The 21,067-nt window shown below is 37.4% G+C and overlaps 1 protein-coding gene across 1 annotated transcript in view; it reads right to left on the minus strand.

The window, feature by feature from the left end:
* The window catches only part of Myo1d (myosin ID), a 310,288-nt gene that overhangs the window by 154,593 nt on the left and 134,628 nt on the right, over positions 1-21,067 (minus strand). The window contains exon 16 of the mRNA XM_027924185.2: positions 20,378-20,585. Within this exon, the coding sequence (XP_027779986.2) occupies positions 20,378-20,585 (208 nt within the window). The remainder of the gene's footprint in view (positions 1-20,377; positions 20,586-21,067) is intronic.

Here is a 21,067-nt window from a genome sequence, read left to right on the forward strand (position 1 = left end):
TGTGTGAGACAGAGTGGGACAAAGACTGAAATGGTATATTCAGAAATGCACATGGTGCTCCTCTTCTGGTGGTGAGGTAATGGGTGATGTTACCTTATTTAATTTTAAAAAACTTCAGCAACAAATATGTATGACCTTATAATAAAACCTGTCTCTTAAAATTTTAGAATGAAATGATGTGACTATAGTTATACGCTGTTCCTATTTATAATCTACTTATAAGTTTAAAGTACAATAAACTCATGAATAACATATTTTGTCTGTAAACATGCATTTAAATTATAAATGCTTGATTATATTTTTAGTTCCCCAATGATATTTGTCACACTGTATTTTTCCACGAGTTTCCTATCCATGCAAATACAATAAAACCAACTCAAGACAGCTGACTGGTAAATACCCTATTTTGAAACTAGATTTTCTTTAAAAATACAGGTTCTCATTATAGTACTATATTTGGATAGTGATTTTTTGGTAACCTTAAGACTTTCTGACAAAAACCACTGAATAAAAATAATCCTAAATTTTCTTTGGTTATAAACAATACCCCCCCCCCCCCCCCATGATTCATCAGTTCTGCTTCAGTTATAATGGGTATGTGTGCACACATTTGTGCAGACATTTCCAGAATTAACTATCTGGTTAAAAAGGAACCACAATGAACATTTATTTTGTAATATATATTTTTCACTTACCCTTTAAGGTGAACAATTCTGATAATTCTGATGTTATTAAATTCTTTTATATTGTTACTGTTAATGGCTACAGAGCTTTCTTCTTTCTTTCTCTCTCTTTCTCTTCCTTCCTTCCTTCCTTCCTTCCTTCCTTCCGGGAGTACCAGGGATTGAACTCAGGGGCACTCTACCACTGAGCCACATCCCCTGCCCTAGTTTATATTTTATTTAGAGACGGGGCTCACTGAGTTGCATAGCTAGCTTTGAACTCACAATCCTATCTCAACCTCCGGAGCTACTGGGATTACAGGCGTAAGCCATCGCTTGGCTACAGAGTTTTCTATTGTGTAGATGTATCACAATTTATATAACTTGTTTCTTAACATTAAAGAGTTTTCATTATTTTCATATTGGAATACCCAATGACTGTACATGCAGAGAAATATTATAAAGAAAATTCTTGGTAATTTCCTTACTTTAGAAATATAATTGCTGGATTATAGGCAAACAACAATTTCTAGGTTGTTTTTTGGAAATGCATTGTCAAACTACCCTCTAGAAGTTCTTGCCAGTGTGATCTTATATGTCAGTGGTGTACAAATCCTCAGTAACATTGGTATCATTTTTTTAAAACTGAGTATTTGATAAAAATATGGTTTCTGAGTATTTTCCATTTTTTATGGATGGATTATCCCTATTTTAACTCAAATTTCTAATGAAGTATTTATGTCATTTCTTTGGAGTGACCTCTTGTATGTTAAAGGTATTCATATCTTGCACTTGCTTATAGCCATTACAGGTCTCCTTAGTAAGAAAAACAGATGTCTGCATATATGCAATAAATCATGACACATTTCTCAGAACATGTTGAATGTTACATAAATATTTTTTGTTACCAAAATTTGATAGCCCAGCCCAAGCAAAATGTTCTTAAATGTGCCATGATAAAGAACATGAGAAATTTCTGAAACACTTAGATCTCTTGGTACTAGTTACATATATTTGCTATAGTAAGAAAAATAAAATAAACCTATCATTGTAGCCCTCACACTTAAACCACATCTATTATATACCTAATTCGGTTATTACATTTTTTAAGCTTTTATGTGATAAAATTATGTACTGTAGAAAATCCTTTCTTTTCTGAAAAGTCAGTTTTAATCATCCTCGAGGTAGCTATGTACTTGGTAGCAGAGCACTTGCCTAACAAGTGTGAGGTCCTGGGTTCCATCCCTAGCACTGCAAAAGAAAAAGAAAAAGAAAAAGAAAAGCAAAAAACCCTAAACCACAAGCAACACTTTTTTTTTTTGGGTGATATTTATGTTAAATGCCAGTGTTTTCACTAAGCAGTACAAGGCCATTTCAAAATAGTTTAATCTGTGCTTTTAATATTTTTACCTAACTATTTCCAAAAAGACTAGAGAGGGTATACTACAACAACAACAACAAAATTTTAAAAGCTTCAGATCAAATGTCCCCCCTTTTTTTGCCACTAAAAATTCACTTATTTATTCTGATTTTGACTAAACAAAGATACTGATTAATCAAACATTTTTAAATTTAATTTTTAAACTGATACATAAAAACATGAAAATTGCACATATTTATGGGGTACCAATGTGATATTTCAATACATGTAAAATTCATTGCATGACCTTGCTATGTTGGAAGAGGTAGAAAACTGAAAGCTGGGCCCCCTTTTTTTTTTTTTAAATATATTTTTAGTTGTAGATGGACACAATACCTTTATTTTATTTGTTTGTTTTTATATGGTGCTGGGGATCGACCCAGGGCCTCACACATGCTAGGCAAGTGCTCTACCACTGAGCCACATCCCCGGCGGATACAACAAAATTTACACAGGTAACTAAACTATCAGAGTAAGTATAAAACAAGGACAGCAGGCCACAGAGGCAGGGGCACAGCTGGGAAAGAGAAACTGTCATATTGAAAATCCCAAACTAAGGATGGCTCCTGGGTTGCACTGTAATCCTGAGCCTGGAGCTTCCTGACAGCTATAATAAATAAGAAATTTAACGAGTTGCAAGGATTTCATGATTAAATAGGCATTAATAAGGCTAGTAATTAAAGCAAATTTTCCCGGCACCCAAACATACTCTTTTAATTTTTAAACAATAATTTCTGCTGAGGACAAAGCAAAAATGAATTGCTCAGCAGCGATTCAACAGTACATTATTTGGCTTGGCTATGTGCACCTTTAGCTACTGCCGTGATAGCATCTTCTTCCAGGCACACTTTTGATTATACACATCTTATCTGCAAGATCTTTTTTGTTTGAGTCTAGAATAGCACTCCTCACTGAATTGTCCAGAAGTTTTGTAATTTAATGTAAATATCTATTTGCTGAATCACTTCCTTTTCACTAATTAATTCCTTACAAAGAGTCAATCTCTTGAGCTTGTGGCAATTAAAGAATAAACGCGGAATAAAAATGTAGCTGTGTTTTTTTCTTCCCTTCTTTTCCCTGCCACCACCTACAGGGGCCAGAAAGTGTTGTCATGGAGACAACAGCTGTTGGGTTATGAGTGACAGATCTCCAGAGAAAAGGGTCTTGGAAAGGGAACATCTCAAGTTAAAAAAAAAAAAAAGAGGTGAGGGAGAAACCACTGCAGGCCATTTCACTAAATAGGGGAGGTTCAACTGAAAGGTATATTTGGGCAAGAAAAGGATAAAAGTAACATTTCTTCTTCTTTCATCTAATATAGAAAATGTTTTCCTTCCAAAGTCGAACAGATTTCTTTTAAGTAAATCTCAAGCATATGTACATATCTTGGCATAATTACATTTTAAAATTGGGATTCACACTGATGCACCAAATTGGTTGCCTTAGTAATGAGATATCACCCAGGCAACGGATTTGCTGCTCTTTCAGGAGAGCAAATCATCTGTTTCCAACTCGGGGCGGGGAGTGGGCTGGGGAAGGGTGGCAGTGGGTACTTACTGGCAGCATCCAAAAGCAGATACATAAGAAACAAATTATTTTTGACATGTCACCATTATTTTCTAAATATGCTTTTATCTTTTTATTCACTGATTGGGTGGGAGAAGGAAAATGGGAGATGGGGGGGTGAGGGTATCGGGGAAGAATGTTCCAGCGTTTTGATGTTAAGTTTTTGCTGATGCATTTTTATCGTTATAAAAGGGCTTTACAATGTGTGCAAATATTTAAATGGATTGGTTATTGGCTTGTATTATAAATCAACAGACGATTTCTTCATAATAGTAAAATCAATAACTTGTACACAGGAATGCTACTTTAATAGCGTGGCTTAGTAATGAACATAGGGGTAAGGCTTCAATGTTCAGTAATCGACATTTACTAGCAGTTACAGAAGACAAACCTCCTTGGTTTCTTCATTAACATACATCCTTCCCCATGCCTATTCTCACTTTCATGATTAATTCATAAACGCTCAACAGCTATTTGCTGGAGGATTCCAGGCCCTGGGATTTCTTCTTCCATATGCTGTAGCCTGGTCAACTTTAGCACTATCTCCTAATTGTCCGACTAACTGAGCACTTTGCAGTCCTTGTTTGGTTGGATGTTCTGGAATCTTCTGCTTCCTTTGCTATCCTTCCTCACACATCCAACTGCTTGCTCACCATCGTCACTGGCAATGTCTCATCTGAACCTTACCACACCATTCCTGTCTCCCAAGGATGCTCTGCCCCTTCCACCTCTATCTCAGTTATTGGTGACACCAGTTACTCAGGGCCCTGAGCTGGAAACCTGGGAGCCACTGACCTGTGCCTTTCATCAGCCCCTCATCTACACAACTGTCATGGTCTGCTAATTTAATCTCCTACCTATTCTCGAATTTCTCCCCATCTCAATTCCCACAGTTGTAATTTGGCCCGTTCACTAGCTTCTCCTAGATTACAGCCACAGGCTCTTCATTGGCCACCCTGCATCCAGTCTCTAATCTCTCTCTTGGTACAGGTCAACCTCTAACCTCTCCTTAGTACAGGTCAATTTAAAACTACTAATTGACCACATCACTTCCTCCTTAAATCTTCCACAGCACAGGGTGGAGGTGTAGCTCAGTGGTAGGGAGACCACCTTGTGCATCCTGCACCCAAATCCCACAGAGGACGAAGGCGGGAAAACAGTGGACTAGATTACCTGATAATCCTCTTGCTACTAAAAATGTGACATACCTGAGCTTACAAGAAAGAAAAGGTCATATTTAGGGGTCAATATTATTAGACTGGTCACAATTAAAAAGTTTGACAATTCAAATAATATTAAAAACCCTTGTGCATACTGGGAAAGTGTAAACTGGTACAATTATTTTGAAAAACAATCGAGCAATCTTCAGTGAATTTAAAATGTATGAACCCTATAATTAAGCATTTGCAGCAGTTCTTAAAGTGTGGTCTGGGAACTGTAAGCACTGCTGAGATTTTTTTCAAGGGACCCTCAAAATCAAAACTAATTTCATAAGAAGAACAGCAGGTTATTTGCTTTTTAAATTCTCAACCTCTCACAAGTCTGCTGTGGAGTTTTCCAGAGACTACGCCACAAGTAGTGATATCATCATTCAGATGGCCATGTTTGCGTACTTTGATATTTTACAGAATCTTCTAAGGGGAATGCTTTGGGGTCCTCAAAATTTGAGAACAGCTGCTCCCCAAAGACTTATTCACTTGCAAGCAAGAGAACACGAAGAAAAACGTTCACTGAAGCATTTTGTGGAATGACAAAACATTTAAAAGCACAGTGACTGGTATTAGGAAAGTAAATAGATAAACTATTTTTCTTTTCCTGTTACTAGATATTTAAACCAGGTGTACTTTACTGCTGAGCTCCATCCCCAGCCCTTTAATTTTTTTTTTTTTTTTAATTTTGAGACAGGGTTTCCCTAAATTGCTGAGATTGGCTTCACACTTATGATCCTTTTGCATCAGGCTCCTGAGTCACTGAGATGACAGGTGGGCACCACCCACCATAAACAAACTTAATAATAAAATAGCATTAGGATAGTCAATGTGTGTTATGGATACAAAGTTTGAAAATATTTGTAGAAAACTTTCTTCTCTATATTTGTCATAGGAAGTGTTTTTACCCATTACTTTTATAGTGACAATTAACCCACTGTAACATCGATGATCTAGCTCTAATGAGCTCAATCTGTATAAATCATTTATAAAATGCAGATTAAGCTCTGTTCTCCCTGTAAGTTTATTTTTTTCTTCCTTTTTACAGTACTAGGGATTGAACCCAGGGGTTCTTTACAGCTGAGCTCCATCTCCAGTTCTTTTTACTTTTTGAGATAGGGTCTTGCTAAGTTGCCCAGGCTTGCCCTGAAGTTGTAATCCTTCTGCCTCAGCCTCCTGAGTAGCTGGGATTACAGGCATGTGCCATTCATTGCACCTGGCCCTCCCTGTAAATGTATTTTCAAGTACATCGTGACTAACAGAGTTCAGATTCTGGTGAAGTTTTTGGCACTTCTTTTTCTAGAAAGTTTTCTCTTCCCAGCTCAGTTAGAAGCCCACAAAGCAGTGACTCCTATCTTAGAGCATCACAATTACTCCATTTTGCTGGTTTGAGACCTAACACATCTCCTTCCTAATTGGATCGTTGGCTTCTTCTGGGTAGAACCTGACCTTGTTCATTTCAGGGTCCTCATTCAGTAATAACAAATAAATCCATGTTCATTACTCATTTAAAAATGCATATGAGGCTGGATGTGCTGGCACACAGGTTGTAATCCCAGCTACTCAGGAGACTGAGGCAGGAAGATAGCAAGATCAAGGCCAGCCTCAGCAACTTGGCAAGACCCTATCTCAAAAATAAATAAAAAGGGTTAGGGATGTGTGGCTCAGTAGTAGATGCCCCTAGGTTCAATCCCTAGGACTGAAAAAAATAAAATACATGTGAGCACTTTCTCTAGTGTGGCCACATATTGCAATGTTGTAAAGGACACACCTGCTGCCTGCTCCTTCTCACAGTTACTGAAAAGATATAGACAATGGCCACCACCTGATCAGAGGTACACTTTTCTTTCTTTCAGCACTCAGCTGGAACGAACTGGTACTTCGGCAACTCCTCTTCCTGTAATTCAGCTTGTGCTTTGTCAGGTGGCATCCAACTTACCTAACCTGCTCCTGGCTTGAAAATCACTTCTAGCAAAGCAAAAGGAAATCTCTTCTCCAGGAGCACTCATTCTTAGTAAGAAGCTGAGCATGGCTGACCGCTTTTCATTGCTGTACACATGTCCAGAGCTGATTCATGCTTTGAACATCAGTGTTTTCTTTCAATTGTATGAAAATTATCTCCTTCTCTGCTTGTTTGACATTAACAGACTCAGACATCATTAGATGTCCACCATGGCCGTTCAATGAAGGAATTTGCCAAATCTCAGCCTGCATTCTCTCTGAGCATGATGCTGTTATCACCTTTGTGGCTGGTTTCCCAAACTTTTCTGCCAGAGTGTGAGTCATACCTGTCCCTCCTTTAAGGAATGCTTCCTAGGTGCTGCACGGTGGCTTGGTGGCCAGGGGTGTGTGGGGGAGGACTGCCAGGTTCAGACCCCAGCTCTGCAACATCTGCATGTGACCTCCGTCTCATTACTTAACTGCCCGGGGCCTTAGCTCCCTTATCTATTATATGGAAATAATAATATACACCAGCACCTAAGGTTCTTGTTGACTTAGTTAATATCATAAAGTAACCAGAATGAGTCTTTTCACTCAGTGAATACTAGCTCTCACTTTAGGTTTTTTATTTTTTAGTTTGAGAGCAAAAGTAATTTTACATGAGAAATAATTATTCTGTTTTTAGTGTACAAAATAAAAAAGTTGACTGATTTCACAAAGAAGTCGCTGTGCTATATTTGAAAATGGTGTGAAAGCTTCATAGCTCTATTAGATGAAATTTCACAATAAACAATACATTTGGGAATAGGAGCCAATGAATTACAAAACCAATAAAAACTATATTTAGATAATGATTCTACTCACACTTTTGGCTAGTTTACAAAATTAATGTCTATGTATTAACCTTCAGACTACTTAACAATTAAGTTATTATTCTCAGTTTCAGAATTTATTACTTTGATTTCTACTGAGCTCCCTCATGAGCGCCATCTTGTGAGTGGGGCTATAATACAGTACAGCAATAAGAATGTAATGTGCAGGGGCTGGGGCTGGGGCTCAGTGGTACAGTGCTCACCTAGTACGTGCGAGGCGCTGGGTTCCATCCTCAGCACCACATAGAAATAAATAAATAAAATAAATGTATTGTGTCCAACTACAAATAAAAGAAAATGTTAAAAAAAGCGGGGGCTGGAGTTGTGGCTCAGTGGTAGAGCACTCGCTTAGCATGTGTGAGACCCTGGGTTCAATCCTCAGCACCACATATAATAAAGTTGTTGTGTGCAACTACAATTAAAAAATAAATAAATGTTTAAAAAAAAGAAAAAAGAAGGAATGTGCAAATTTAAAAAATAAATAATAAGGACATACAAATAATGTGAATTGTTAATTAAAGTAAAGCAACCACGGCTTTGTGATACATGAGCCACCTTTAAAACACACAATTTTAAAGAATAAAAGGATGTGCCAAAGACAATCATGGTTAATAATATTATTAATTAATATCAAGTTTCCGAAATACATTTGAACAAAACCCCAATCCAACTGAGAGCCTGCCCTGGTGTGGACATTGTACTGTGAGGAAGACCAGTGTGTTCCTTTTTCAATGGAGCTGTAGCTCTCCCTGGCCATCTGTGAAGACACGACTCCTAGTCAACTAGGAACAACCAATAGGCTATGTATTAAATGATCATAAGGAATTTTATAAAGCATGATGATGGTATAAAGTCTTTTTTAATAGGACTATGTTGGTATCTTTTAGAAATATCTATCTGTAGAAATTATATTGACATTCAAGAGTGAAATGATAAAATACCTGGGATTTCCTTTGTTTTAAATTATTTTTAATTTTTTTAAAAAAATTTTAATTGACTTTTAAAAAAATAAATGGCAATGGAATGCATTACAATTCTTATTACACATATACACCACAATTTTTCATACCTCTGGTTGTATATAAAGTATGTTCACACCAATTCGTGTCTTCATACCTGTACTTATAATGATGTCCATCACATTCCACCATCTTTGCTAACCTCCTGCCCTTTCTGTTCCCCTCCTACCCCTCTGCCCTATCTAGAGTTCGTCTATTCCTTCCATGCTCCCCTTCCCTACCCCACTACGAATCAGCCTCCTTATATCAGAGAAAACATTCAGCATTTGTTTTTTTGGGATTGGCTGACTTCACTTAGCATTATCTTCTCAAACACTATCCATTTACCTGCAAATGCCATGATTTTATTCTCCTTTGTTGCTGAGTAATATTCCATTGTTGTATATATGCCACATTTTTCTTAATCTATTCATCTACTGAAGGGCATCTAGGTTGGTTCACAATTTAGCTATTGTGAATTGTGCTGCTAGAAACATTGATGTGGCTGTGTCCCTGTAGTATGCTGTTTTTAAGTCCTTTGGGTACAGACCAAGGAGTGGGTCAAATGGTGGTTCCATTCCCAGTTTTCCAAGGAATGTCCATACTGCTTTCCATATTGGCTGCACCAATCTGCTGTCCTACTGGCAATGTATGAATATACCTTTTTCCCCACATCCTCATCAACACTTATTGTTGTTTGTGTTTTTAATAGCTGCCATTCTGACTGGAGTGAGATGATAGAGTAGTTTTGATTTGCATTTCTCTAATTACTAGAGATGATGAACATTTTTTTAAATATATTTGTTGATTGATTGAGGATACAGTCTGAGGATTGACTGAGGATACAGTCTATTCATGTCCTTGGCCTATTTATTGATTGAGTTATTTGTTTTTTGGTGCTTAGTTTTTTAAGTTCTTTAGATGCCCTAGATATTAGTGCTGTATCTAATGTGTGAGGGGTAAACTTTTTAAAAACTAACCAAAACGTACACAACATGCATAAGAATGGCAAAATGTTGTTAATCTTTGAATCTGGGTGATGGGAACATGAGTATTCATGGATGATATTATTTTCTTTCTACTTATATGAATATTCAATTTTCATAATAAAAATATTCAATGAAGAAAATACATTATCTTCTACATGAAGAAAATCTATAATCTTCTATTTCACAAAAATGATTATATACCAAGTCTCAAAGGAACCTTAATAAATTCTAGAAAGTATACCATAAAGCATAACGTGATCATAAAGTAACAAAACTAAAAAAAAAAATAAAACTAGAAAGTACAACTGAACATATATCTGAAAATGATTTTTTAAAATTTTAAACACATTTTGAGAAAAGAGGAAACCTAAACATAAACTATATGATAATGTAATGTTCTAGATTCAGCAAAAGCAGATCTCAGAACAAAATCACTCCATTATTTGTAAATGTGAAAGAAATTAGAGAAAGATAATCTCTTCCTTATTTCTGCTCCTTATGTTAAAAAGGAATTGATGAAGATTAAAAGAAAAATAAACATGAAAGCAAAATGGAGAACTGGTGTGCTGAGAAAAAAATAATAAATGCACCATTAGCTACAATTGACAAAGAAAAAAAAGAGTGAGCATAGGTGAAATCATCACAGACACAAAGGGAAGGAGAAGAAGCTTAAGAGAACACCTTTTTTTTTGGTGTCATTCAGTTCAGTTTGAGAACCTGTATGACATTCTAGAAAAATATAAATTACCAATACAGATCCTATGACAGACACAAAACAAAAACACATCAAGAAGAACAAGAGAAAAGGTATGCTCCAACAAGGCCCCTTCCACATGGTGACCCAAGGGAGTTCAACCTGAGCAGATCAACTCCAGTGCTATTTAGACTATCAATAAGAATAAAAGGAAAAGTAGCATGCTATCTTATTGAGGCAGACATGGTATTGCTATTGGATTAGTAGTATTCTCTGTATTGGTAACTAAAGAAAAAAAAATCACCTGAGTATCTTGATATCTGCTTAAATGCGATTCAATATCTATTCTCGAATTTGAAAGTATTCTCAAACATCTGGGATAGGTGGATACCACCTAACGTGTTCAAGTGTATCTATCTCAGCCACATCCTGTGGAAGCATAAGCCACCATTCCCATTAATCGCAGGAACATTTCAAGACTGTCTGATATCAGCATTCAAGAAAGTTTCACAAGGAGGCTGTGCAGCAGCCTGTCCCTGACTGGCAATTTGAGGATAGAGGCAAAGGAGAATTACAGCTGATCCCAACAGAGGAATAGAGAGAAACTTTCCCATGGACCATCTTGAAAAGAACATTGGATACTTCTGTTACTTCCTTAACTACTATCATACACGGTACAGAGACACACACATAGTGTGCATATTACATGTGTACACATCATACACGCATGGTAGATTGATAAAATCAGGCATCCCATTTTGCATACTATTTTCACAATATTACTTTGCTAGTGGAGTGCCAATTACATGCATCCCTTTTACAATTCCATGTTCAACTCCACGTAGTCAGAAGTAATCATGTATAATTTTAGCACACATTTGAATTATCTTATTCCACTAACTGGAGGCTCTTTTTCTCCTTTCTCAGCCTTTTCCCTTTCATATCCTTTTCCCTTTCCTGTTTTTCCACAGACTTAGATTCTTTTCCACTTCTGGCTCTCTTCACCCTATCCTGCTTTTGCAATTGCATCAACTCTGCTATGACCTCGTCGTCAAACCGTGACCCTCTTCTAATCAGGAGAGGTCATTTGACAAGCAAAAATAAAATTCAGAGCAACAACTGACCCTAGGTGACCAAAGTGTCTGAACCTTTATAAAAAGGGGTTTCTGTTATTTCCTATAAAGTCATGTATGTAGTTTCATATAACTACAGTAAAAGACTGCCAGCTTACTTTAGATTTAAACTTGACTGTGGACCTCACAGTTCGTCATGTCATGGGTGCTACAAGCTGCAAGCCATGTTTAGGACTGAAATAAAAACCAGAAAACTCATACCATGGGGTGTGGGGCAGGACAGGGGTCACATGATTAAAATTTCAAAAGGATTGGCAGATCTTGCTGCTACGGAATTCGTGTGTTATACTTGTTATTCTAGGGCACCCACAATTTGCTTAGAAGAAAAAAATGTAAAGACTTTCAATACTATACTATTTTAATAAAGAATTTATATGTTTAGAAGACTTCAGTATATGACACAGGAAGGGTCTTGACCTCTCATCTATATCATGACACATTGGAAGGACTAATTCTATCCCCAGAGTTAGAATCAAAGCTGTGTGATCTGAACTGGTCCAAACACATAAAATGGTGACCAATTAAGATTTTTATAACCAATTATAGATGCTCTTTAAAGAAAGGGCTACGCATTAGCTTTCCTTCACTGGAATGAAATATTTGAGATAATCCATTTATAAAAAATGGTTTATTTTGGCTCATAGTTATGGAGGTTGTGGTTCATGAACAATTGATCCTATTATTTTGGGCCTGTTGCAAGAAAGCACATTGTGGTGGGATCTCTTGATAGAGCAAAACTATTCACCCTGTCAGCCAGGGAGAGAGAAAGAAGAAGAGCCCAGGATCCCACATTTCCTCCAAGGCCCTCCCAATAGGCCCAGCCTTTCAAAGGTTCTGTCATTTCCAAGTGGTACCACTCTGGAGAACTGAAGAAATTAAAGTTTTTGAAACCGCAGCTTTAAGCAAGGAGGTGTTCAGTGAGGAGTCAAGCATACAGTTGGTTCAGGAGTAAACCCAGAGCTGAGTTGAAGTGAATGATGACTGTTACTCAGTGTGTGGTGACATAAATCCATCCAAGTTAATTTTGTTGTTTCAGTATTTTTTTTTTTCCCTTCTCCAACTTGGGCCTTTCTGGCTTTTTTATTTCTTTTATCTCCTTGTATTATATTCTCAAACAATAGAATGCATTTTTTTGCATTGTTGAGGAAATCCCAAAAGAAGACTGTAATTTGAACTTTTAACTACTAGTTAACGATGAACTGATTTTTAATGAAAATACTGCACCAAATACATCACCAAGAGTCACGATTCTCTGATATTGTATCCAATTATTCTAAAATATTTTGTTGTCTTGGAAGAAGAATGGAATAGGGAAATTATCAAAAAAAATTCCTTCAGAGAATTCTTAGAATGACACAGGAAGGGTCTTAAATTCTTAGAATTCTTAAGAGAATTCTTAGAATTCTCATTCTGAGAACATTCTCATTCTAAGGAATCATAGGAAAAGATCAAAACTGTCATATAAGGTTAGTTACTAAGGATAAATTCTCAAAGGGAGATGGAAAACTACTGAGAAAGTTTATTTTTTGTGTGACCATTAACACAAATTTGGATAGGTTGATAGGCTGGAAGAGTGTTTCTTGACTACCTATAAGACAAATAGGTGAACTCTTTTTACCTGGGGGGTAGTTAGCCTGCTACAGTTTGAATGCTGAGTATCCCCCAAAGCCCACGTTAAAGGCTTTATGGCATTATGGGGAGATGGTGGAGCCTTTGAAAGGCTGGGCCTAGTGGCAGGTCCTTTATCATTGGAAAGGTGCCCTTGAAGGGAACTGTAGGACCTTGGCCTCCTTTCTCTTTTCCTGGCTAACAAGCTCAGGGGTTTTGTTGCACCACAAGGTTCTGCCATGATGTGTTTTCTTGCTACAAGCCCCAAATAATGGGGTCAATTGTTCATGGACTGGAACTTCCAAAGCTCTGAGTCAAAATGATTTTTTTCTTCTGAGTAGATTATCTCAGATATTTCATTTTGGTGATGGAAAGCTGACTAAGACATAGCCCTTTGTTGAAGAGCATTTATAATTGACTATAGAGATCTTAACTGGTCATCATGTCATGTACTTTGACCATTTTGGACCACACAGTTTTGATTATATCTCTGAGAATGTAATTATTCCTTATAATGGTGTAGATGAGAGGCCAAGGCCCTTCCTGTATCACATATTGAAGACTACAAAACATAGATTTTTAAAAATTCAATGTTGCATAGATGAGTATACTATGACTGGGGCTTTTCACAGAATTCATTTTTCAATATTCAGGTAAAACATACAGGTTTTTAGGTCATTCAGAATGAGAGTGCTTCAGTGAGACAGCTCTTTCATGCATTAGTTGATGGGAATGTAGATTGGTACAATCTTTCTGGGGTCCATTTGAAAGTAGATATAAAAATATCTTAAAAATACCCATATTTTAAAACAACAATTTCATTTCTGAAAATTTATTCCAAAAAAATAATCAAGGATATGTACAAATGCCTAATAGTAACAGCAGTACTGGCTGAAGTAAGAAGAGCTAACATTTACCGCGTTCCAAGTATGCACCAGGCACTGGTCTAAGTAAACAGATGTGCGCTGTAATGAGACATGTTAGAGTGAAGCATTGGAAATGCCTACAGCACCAGGAGAGCAGACACAACCCAAATACTACACAACAGTGACATGATAATGATTTAAATTTATGTTTAATATAAAATAAAATTATATTTAAAATAAAAATTATATTTCTCATTTTTACATGAACTTATATTGTCATCACTTTTAGATTTACAAAACCAATAAAAGTCTTTGAAGTCTAGATTTGTAAAAAATGATATTTCCAAAATGAGAATGGACATCATTACCCTAGGTACATGTATGATTGCATGAATGGCATGACTCTACTTTGGGTACAATCAGAGAAGTCAAAAATTGTGCTGCCTTTGTGTGTAATGAATTAAAGAGCAGTCTGCTGTCATGTGTAACTGATTAGAACAAATAAATAAGTTAAAATTAAAAAATGATATTTCCAGTAATTTCACAAACTTCCTACAACATCAGCCCTAATCAAGTAAATAAAAGGAAACAAGATGCACTCAACAGATTACCTACAATTCTTGATAACGAGTAGGTAATGGTTTAAACAACAGTGGAGAACTATACTTGTTTTTATGAATTGAAAAATAACAGTTTGTATCTCTTCTGCAACCTTTCTTTGTGACTATGCAGTTTATCTGTTTAACAGAAACCAATTTTGGAGGTTCTGGTTTTAGTCAACATTTTTGATTCTGCCTCTTACAACCTGCCATTAAATCTCCAATAAGGTGCAGAAAATGTATGCAAATATGCTGTGAGCTAGGTTCCCAGAGATTAAAATCTATTATGTACTATACTAAACATGGTGTGATACTGGCATAGGAACCCACTGTTGATACTGGCATAGGAACACACTGTTGAATACAACAGTGAGTCCTGGAATAGATCACATACATATGCAAAATTAACATTGGACAAAGGTGAAATTTCAAGTTATTGGAGAAAAGAGGAATTTTTAAATGAACGATATTGAAACAGCTTGTTATTCACCTAGAAAAAAATAAAGTTGAGTCCCTATATCACACCATGTACAAAAATAAATTACAGATTCATGTTTTTTTTTTTTGTAGAAATCCAAAAGCTATACTTGGAAAGATAAGACATTTTTCATTATATTTACAGTGAAAAACTTCACATAGAAGAGTATACCATGAATAGCCAAATGACAAATCACTTTAACGAACTAATTGTAACACACAAAATTAATACACATATATACAGAGAGCTCCCAAAATTTATAGGAAAAAGACAGACAACCCAAGAGAAAAATGGGCCACAGATATGAATAAATCGACAACAGGAGAAGGAATCTGAAAGGCCCAAAGCACACCCTCACTAGTGGCCATGGAAATAAAAAAGTAGAAATAAGATACCATTTGTCACTGATCAGAATGGAAAAACTTCAAATGCTTGGTAAAAGCCACTGTCATCGGAAATTTAGGGAAAAGAGCGTTTGTTTACATTGTGGGTAGAAATATGTGAATCATTATGATTAAACACACACTCACACCCTTCAACTCCACAAGGACACCTCTGGGAATCCAGGGCATAGAAATGAGGGCCCCTGGCTGGAGGGCTGTGTGGACAGGAGGTCTATGGGAACCCTGTGGGGTGCCCAGAAAGGAGTGAAAGTTGCAGGTCTGAGGCAGTCATTCTTAGAGGCCTGCTGAGCAGCTGGTGTCTGGGAGATGCTGGCAAACAGCTGCCTACATGGACATAATAAGAGTGACCCTGGGCTTAAACTGCTTGTATAAACAATTCAGTTGGTGCTCAATGCCCGACTTCCTTCTGGGAGTCTGGAATTTGGGTGGGGGCTAGGAAGAGGTACCTACATTACCAGCCCCCAATAGAAAACACTGAGCACTCTCTAATGGGCTCCCCTGGAGACCGACCACCTGGCTTGTGCAGGCCCTACTCACTACTGGAGGAATTGCTTCTGTAGCTCCATGGGAGGGAACGCTTAGAAGCTAGCTCCTGGTTTCCTCTGGACTTCCCACTAGGTGTCCTTTCCCTTTGCTGATTTTGCTTTGGATCCTTGGCTACAATGAACTTTACTCATCAGTACAACTCTGTGCTGGGTTGTGAGTCCTTCTAGTGAATCACTGAAACTGGGGGTGGTTCTGAGGACCCTTGACACAGCATGGGGGAAGAGAGGTGGGCAGAGGAAGAAAATGTGCAGGAAAAAAGAGAATAACAGAATATTGTAGGAAAAGAGAATGATGATCATAAGAAAATCATCATAGGAACTGTGATCGCATTTTTTTCAATATGTGTGCTTATAAATATGCCCAGAAAGGTATCAAAAAGGATGGTGGGGCTGGGGTATATATAGTTAAATAGCAGAGCACTTGCCCAGCATGCTAGGTTCAATCCCCAGCACTGGGAGGGGCAGTGGATGGGGGAAGTGGTCACCGCTATATTAAGATAAGACATATTTCATTATGTGGGATTTTAGGTGATCTTTCACCTCTTCCTTTATTTATTTTTTATTTTTTGTATGGTTTGGATTTGTGTGTTTGAGGGGATAGGGATGGAAATCAGGGCCTGGTCCATACCAGGTAAAAGTTCTACCACTAAGTCACATCCCTAGCCCTGAATTTGATTTTACAATATGCATACACTATTTATATAATCAGAAAAAATAAAGCCATTTTTATTTAAGAAGGAAATAAAAATCAGTTGTTGGAGATTCTTGTTTAAAACAGCAGCTCCCGCTAAGTGTGGTGGTGCACACCCATAATTCCAGCAACTGAGGCAGGAAGATTGCAAGGTCAAGGTTAACCTTGTAATCTTGCAACTTGCAACTTAGCAAGACCCTGTCAAAGGAAAAACAAAAAGGGGTGGGAGTTGGGGATGTAATTCAGTGGTAGAGTGCCCCTAGGTTCAATCCTCTGTACCACAAGCAAATAAAACACATAAAAAACCACCAAAACAAAAAACAAAACCCCTCAGTAGTTCCTGATGCTGCCTCCCTCTCTTAACTTCCTACTCAAGTCCTGTGAGGATACAGAAGGAGGAAAAAACACACATGGCATGACAGGTTAGGTGACAGAGAATCTATTTCTAGAAACTGGGAGGAATTCCCATGATTTTTATGGCTTGTGGACATAATCAGTAGATTGCCTATATCAAGTTCTAGAATGGTCTGAGACCAGGGAGGGAGACATTATTCCCTCCCTACTCCACTGCCTTATGAATGAGAAACATGAGACCTATGTATCACAGAAGATGGGACAGCTTCCCTCCACTGCATGGCTAATGGTTTATGAAGCAACTGTCCCTTCTCCTCTCGAATCTTTCTTTCCTAGCTAGAGTGCAACTTCTCACTAGAAAGAAAGCAGAGGCAGGGATGTGTAACGGCATGCTGCATTTCTAGAAGTCAAGGGCTATCAGAGGGGGGGTGAGAGAGGCAGAGGCAGAGCCCAAGTGTATTTTTTCAAGTCTGAGATGGGCTGTGAGGTGGAAGGGGAGTGGCAGACCCTGTCCTTGGCCAGCAGAGATGTAACAGACAAAAGTTTGTGGCACACTGACCACTGTGAAAGAGGTGGAAAAACTGCCACTGTATGTTTGGGAAGAAGAACCTACTAGACACCAAATGGACAGGGAGTGAGTTCCACAGAGGGTGACGACGCGGTCCATTACCCATACTGGGACACTTTGAGAGTGCCTGGGATACTATTAATAGCTACAGTGTGTGACAGTCACCAACCCGAGCTGTCTTAAGCACACTGAGAGAAACGATCACCTGGGTTTGTGGCCTGAAACTGAGCTTGACTCAACGTCTTAGGTATGTTCAAAGAAAAAAACAACAGTATCAGATCTGAAAAGAACAAAACCATCACAAGTAAGCACCTGATAGAGGACAGATGCATGAAAATAATTCACTGTAGTAGACAAAAAACAGACCCAACTTACAAATTCATGAGTATTCTCAAGAAAGAAAACCAGAACTGAACAAAAGCAATATAAAAAATGCAATTAATAAAAATTGTTGCATTTAATGAACTTCTTATATATTAAAATTTCCATTGCAGGATACAGGTCTATGTGTAGGTTAATCCATTTTAATAAAGAAAAGTAGAGGCAATGGATTTATCCTACCATACACGAAGGCATACTATGACAAAATGTATGGCATTAATGCAAGAGGGGCAAATAGAAAAATGGAACAGAATAGCCCTCTCTGACACACACAATACACACACTCTCTCTCTCTCCCTTCTCATATATGTATATAAATATATAAACAAGTGACAAAAGTGGGACATATACACACTCTCTCAAAAAACAAAACAATGAAATAGGACAGGCTGTCCAGTAGATGAGAAGATTGGCTAACTACATAGAGGAAAATAAAAAAACTGGATCCCTATATGAAATTATATTTATAGGTAGATTTTAAATGGACTAAAGACTGAAATGTAAAAGGTAAAACTATATAGTTCAAAAAAAGAGTCTGATGATGTAAAATTTGAGGATTTTGTTCAACAAAGCATATTATGGATAAAGTTCATTTGAATGCCTACAAGATAGGAGAACATATAAAGTTTAAAGCAAAAACAGGTTACTATCTAGACTATTCAAGGAATTCCTGGTAATCAACAAGAAAATGCCAACTCCAGTAGAAAAATGGGCAAAGGATACAAATGGGCAGTTTACAGGAAATCCCCAGAAGCAAATAAGCATTTTTTGGAAATGCTCCAATTCAGTAGTAATTTAGTAGTAGCAAAACCAAATAAAATAGTGAGGCATCATTATACCAGTTACCTGATGCAATTCAGGGGGAAGTATCACATGGGTCAGGGATGTGGGCATACGGGAACCCTCAGAAGCAGCTGGTGGTTGTGTAAATGGGTAGTCATTCTGAAGAGGAACCCAGCGCTAATGTGGATTCTCCCCAGCGCCTCCTCCTCTCTGCTTCCCAGCATCCACAAGCTGAGCAGCTTTCCTCTGCCATGCTTTTCCACCATGATGTTCTGACTCACCTCAAACCCCGAGCAATGGAGTTGGCTGACTTTGAACTGAGAACTAGAAATTACGAGCCAAATTAAACTTTTTCTCTTCTAAGTTGTTCTTATCAGGTATTTTGGTTACCTCAACACAAGGCTGATTAACAAATACACATATATAGAATTTTTTTACAATAAAATAGTACACATGGAAGCTATAAGAAAGGCCACGGAACAATAAAAAGAATGAATGCATGAATAAAATGAGAAGGGGGCCTTGCACAGCTCAATGACCATAGGTACAAGTTCATAAAGTGAGGTTAAGGGTGGTGGTGGGGTAATGATGGGTGAGGGCGGTGATCACAAGCATGTTGGCAAAATTTCTGAATTACAAGATTAAAAAAAAATCCTTTAAGAGCTAAAATCAGCATGCTATAGTGATACAGCCACTTCAATGTTTATGGCAGCACAATTCATAATAGACAAATTATGGAATCAACCCAGATGCCCGTCAACAGATGAATGGATCAAGAAAATGTGGAACATACACACAATGGAGTTTTATTCAACCATAAAGGAGTATAAAATAATGGCATTTGCTGGTAAATGAATGGAAATGGAGCAAATCATGCTAAGTAAAGTAAGCCAGACTCAGAAAATCAAGGGTCGGATGTTTTGTCTCATATATGGAAGCTAGAGCAAAATAAGGGAAAGAGAGCAATGGGGGAGGGGAGAGGATATTATAAAGATACAGGGATGATCAGTGGAGTGAGCAGGAGGAGAAGGAGAGGGAGGTAGGAAAGAGGGAAAGGGGAAGAAATATGGAATGAATTTAACAAAATCATGTTATATACATATATAAACATACCAAGGGGAATTTCACCTTTATGTATATGTAGAAAGTACCAATCAGAAATAAATAAATAAAGGAGTGAAAGGAAGACCAGTAAAGAAGGGGAAAAAGGGGGAGGGAGGTGGGAGAAGGCAGAAAGGAGACTGAAACCAAATCCCTTGCATGTATGATTCTGTCTGAATGAACCCAAATAGTATGTAGAATTATAATGCTCTAATAAAAAAATTCTTTAAGCATCTAAGCTGAATGAAAAAACATAGTTAACTACAAAAGACAAAAAGCAGATGGTCTAGCTCTCTCTCCAACTCTAAATACCACAAGTCAAAAAGTCTTCAGAGTTTTAAGGATAAACTTGGGCAGCCAAATAAGTTTTCCACGTGTGAAGGCAGCAAACATTTCAAGATCTGACCAGACATGCGAACGGCTCCATCCACGCACATTTCTTGAATTACAGAAAGCATTTAGTAAATTAAAAAAAAAATAAAAGCAAAAACTACTCTTACTTAAAAAATATAAAATTACCTTTTGTAGAAAGAGAACAATCCGTACGAGCATCTGGGCACGGAGTTCCTCCAAGGTAAACAATGTACGGGGTGTTCGAATGAAAATTTTGGTCTTCCCATAAGCCACATCATCCTGAAAACCACATTTTTCTATCAGTTTCTTGACAGCCTCTTTGTCTGAAGGAAGATCATGGTTGGGCCACGTGAATTCAGAGATCATCTTGTACCTGGATGGAAAAAATATAGGGTGCAAGGGAGAAAAACCATGTGGTCATCTTAACAGAAAAACTATTCAAAAAAAATTCAAGATGCTTAGTAGCAGACAAAACAAAGCCTTCTTGCAAATTCTTAACAAAAGCAAATTTCATTAGCCTGATAAGAGATGTTAAAAAAACTTGTCTTCAATAAAATAAAACACTCCTTCATGATAACAACTCATACCAAGCTGGGGATAGGAAGGATTTCCTTAATGTAATAAAATATTTTTAAAAAATATTTATTTTTAAATTGGAGTTGGACACAACACTTTTATTTTACTTAATTATTTTTTATATGGTGCTGAGGATCGAACCCAGAGCCTTGCCCATGCTAGGTGAGTGCTCTACTGCTGAGCCACAACCCCAGCCCCTATTTACCCAAAATTTACAGCAAATATCACTTTAAAGTAGGCAAACTTGAACATATTTTCACAGACGCAAGACAAGGGTGC

This window comes from Marmota flaviventris, chromosome 17, assembly GCF_047511675.1.
Source record: "Marmota flaviventris isolate mMarFla1 chromosome 17, mMarFla1.hap1, whole genome shotgun sequence".
Lineage (NCBI taxonomy): Eukaryota > Metazoa > Chordata > Mammalia > Rodentia > Sciuridae > Marmota > Marmota flaviventris.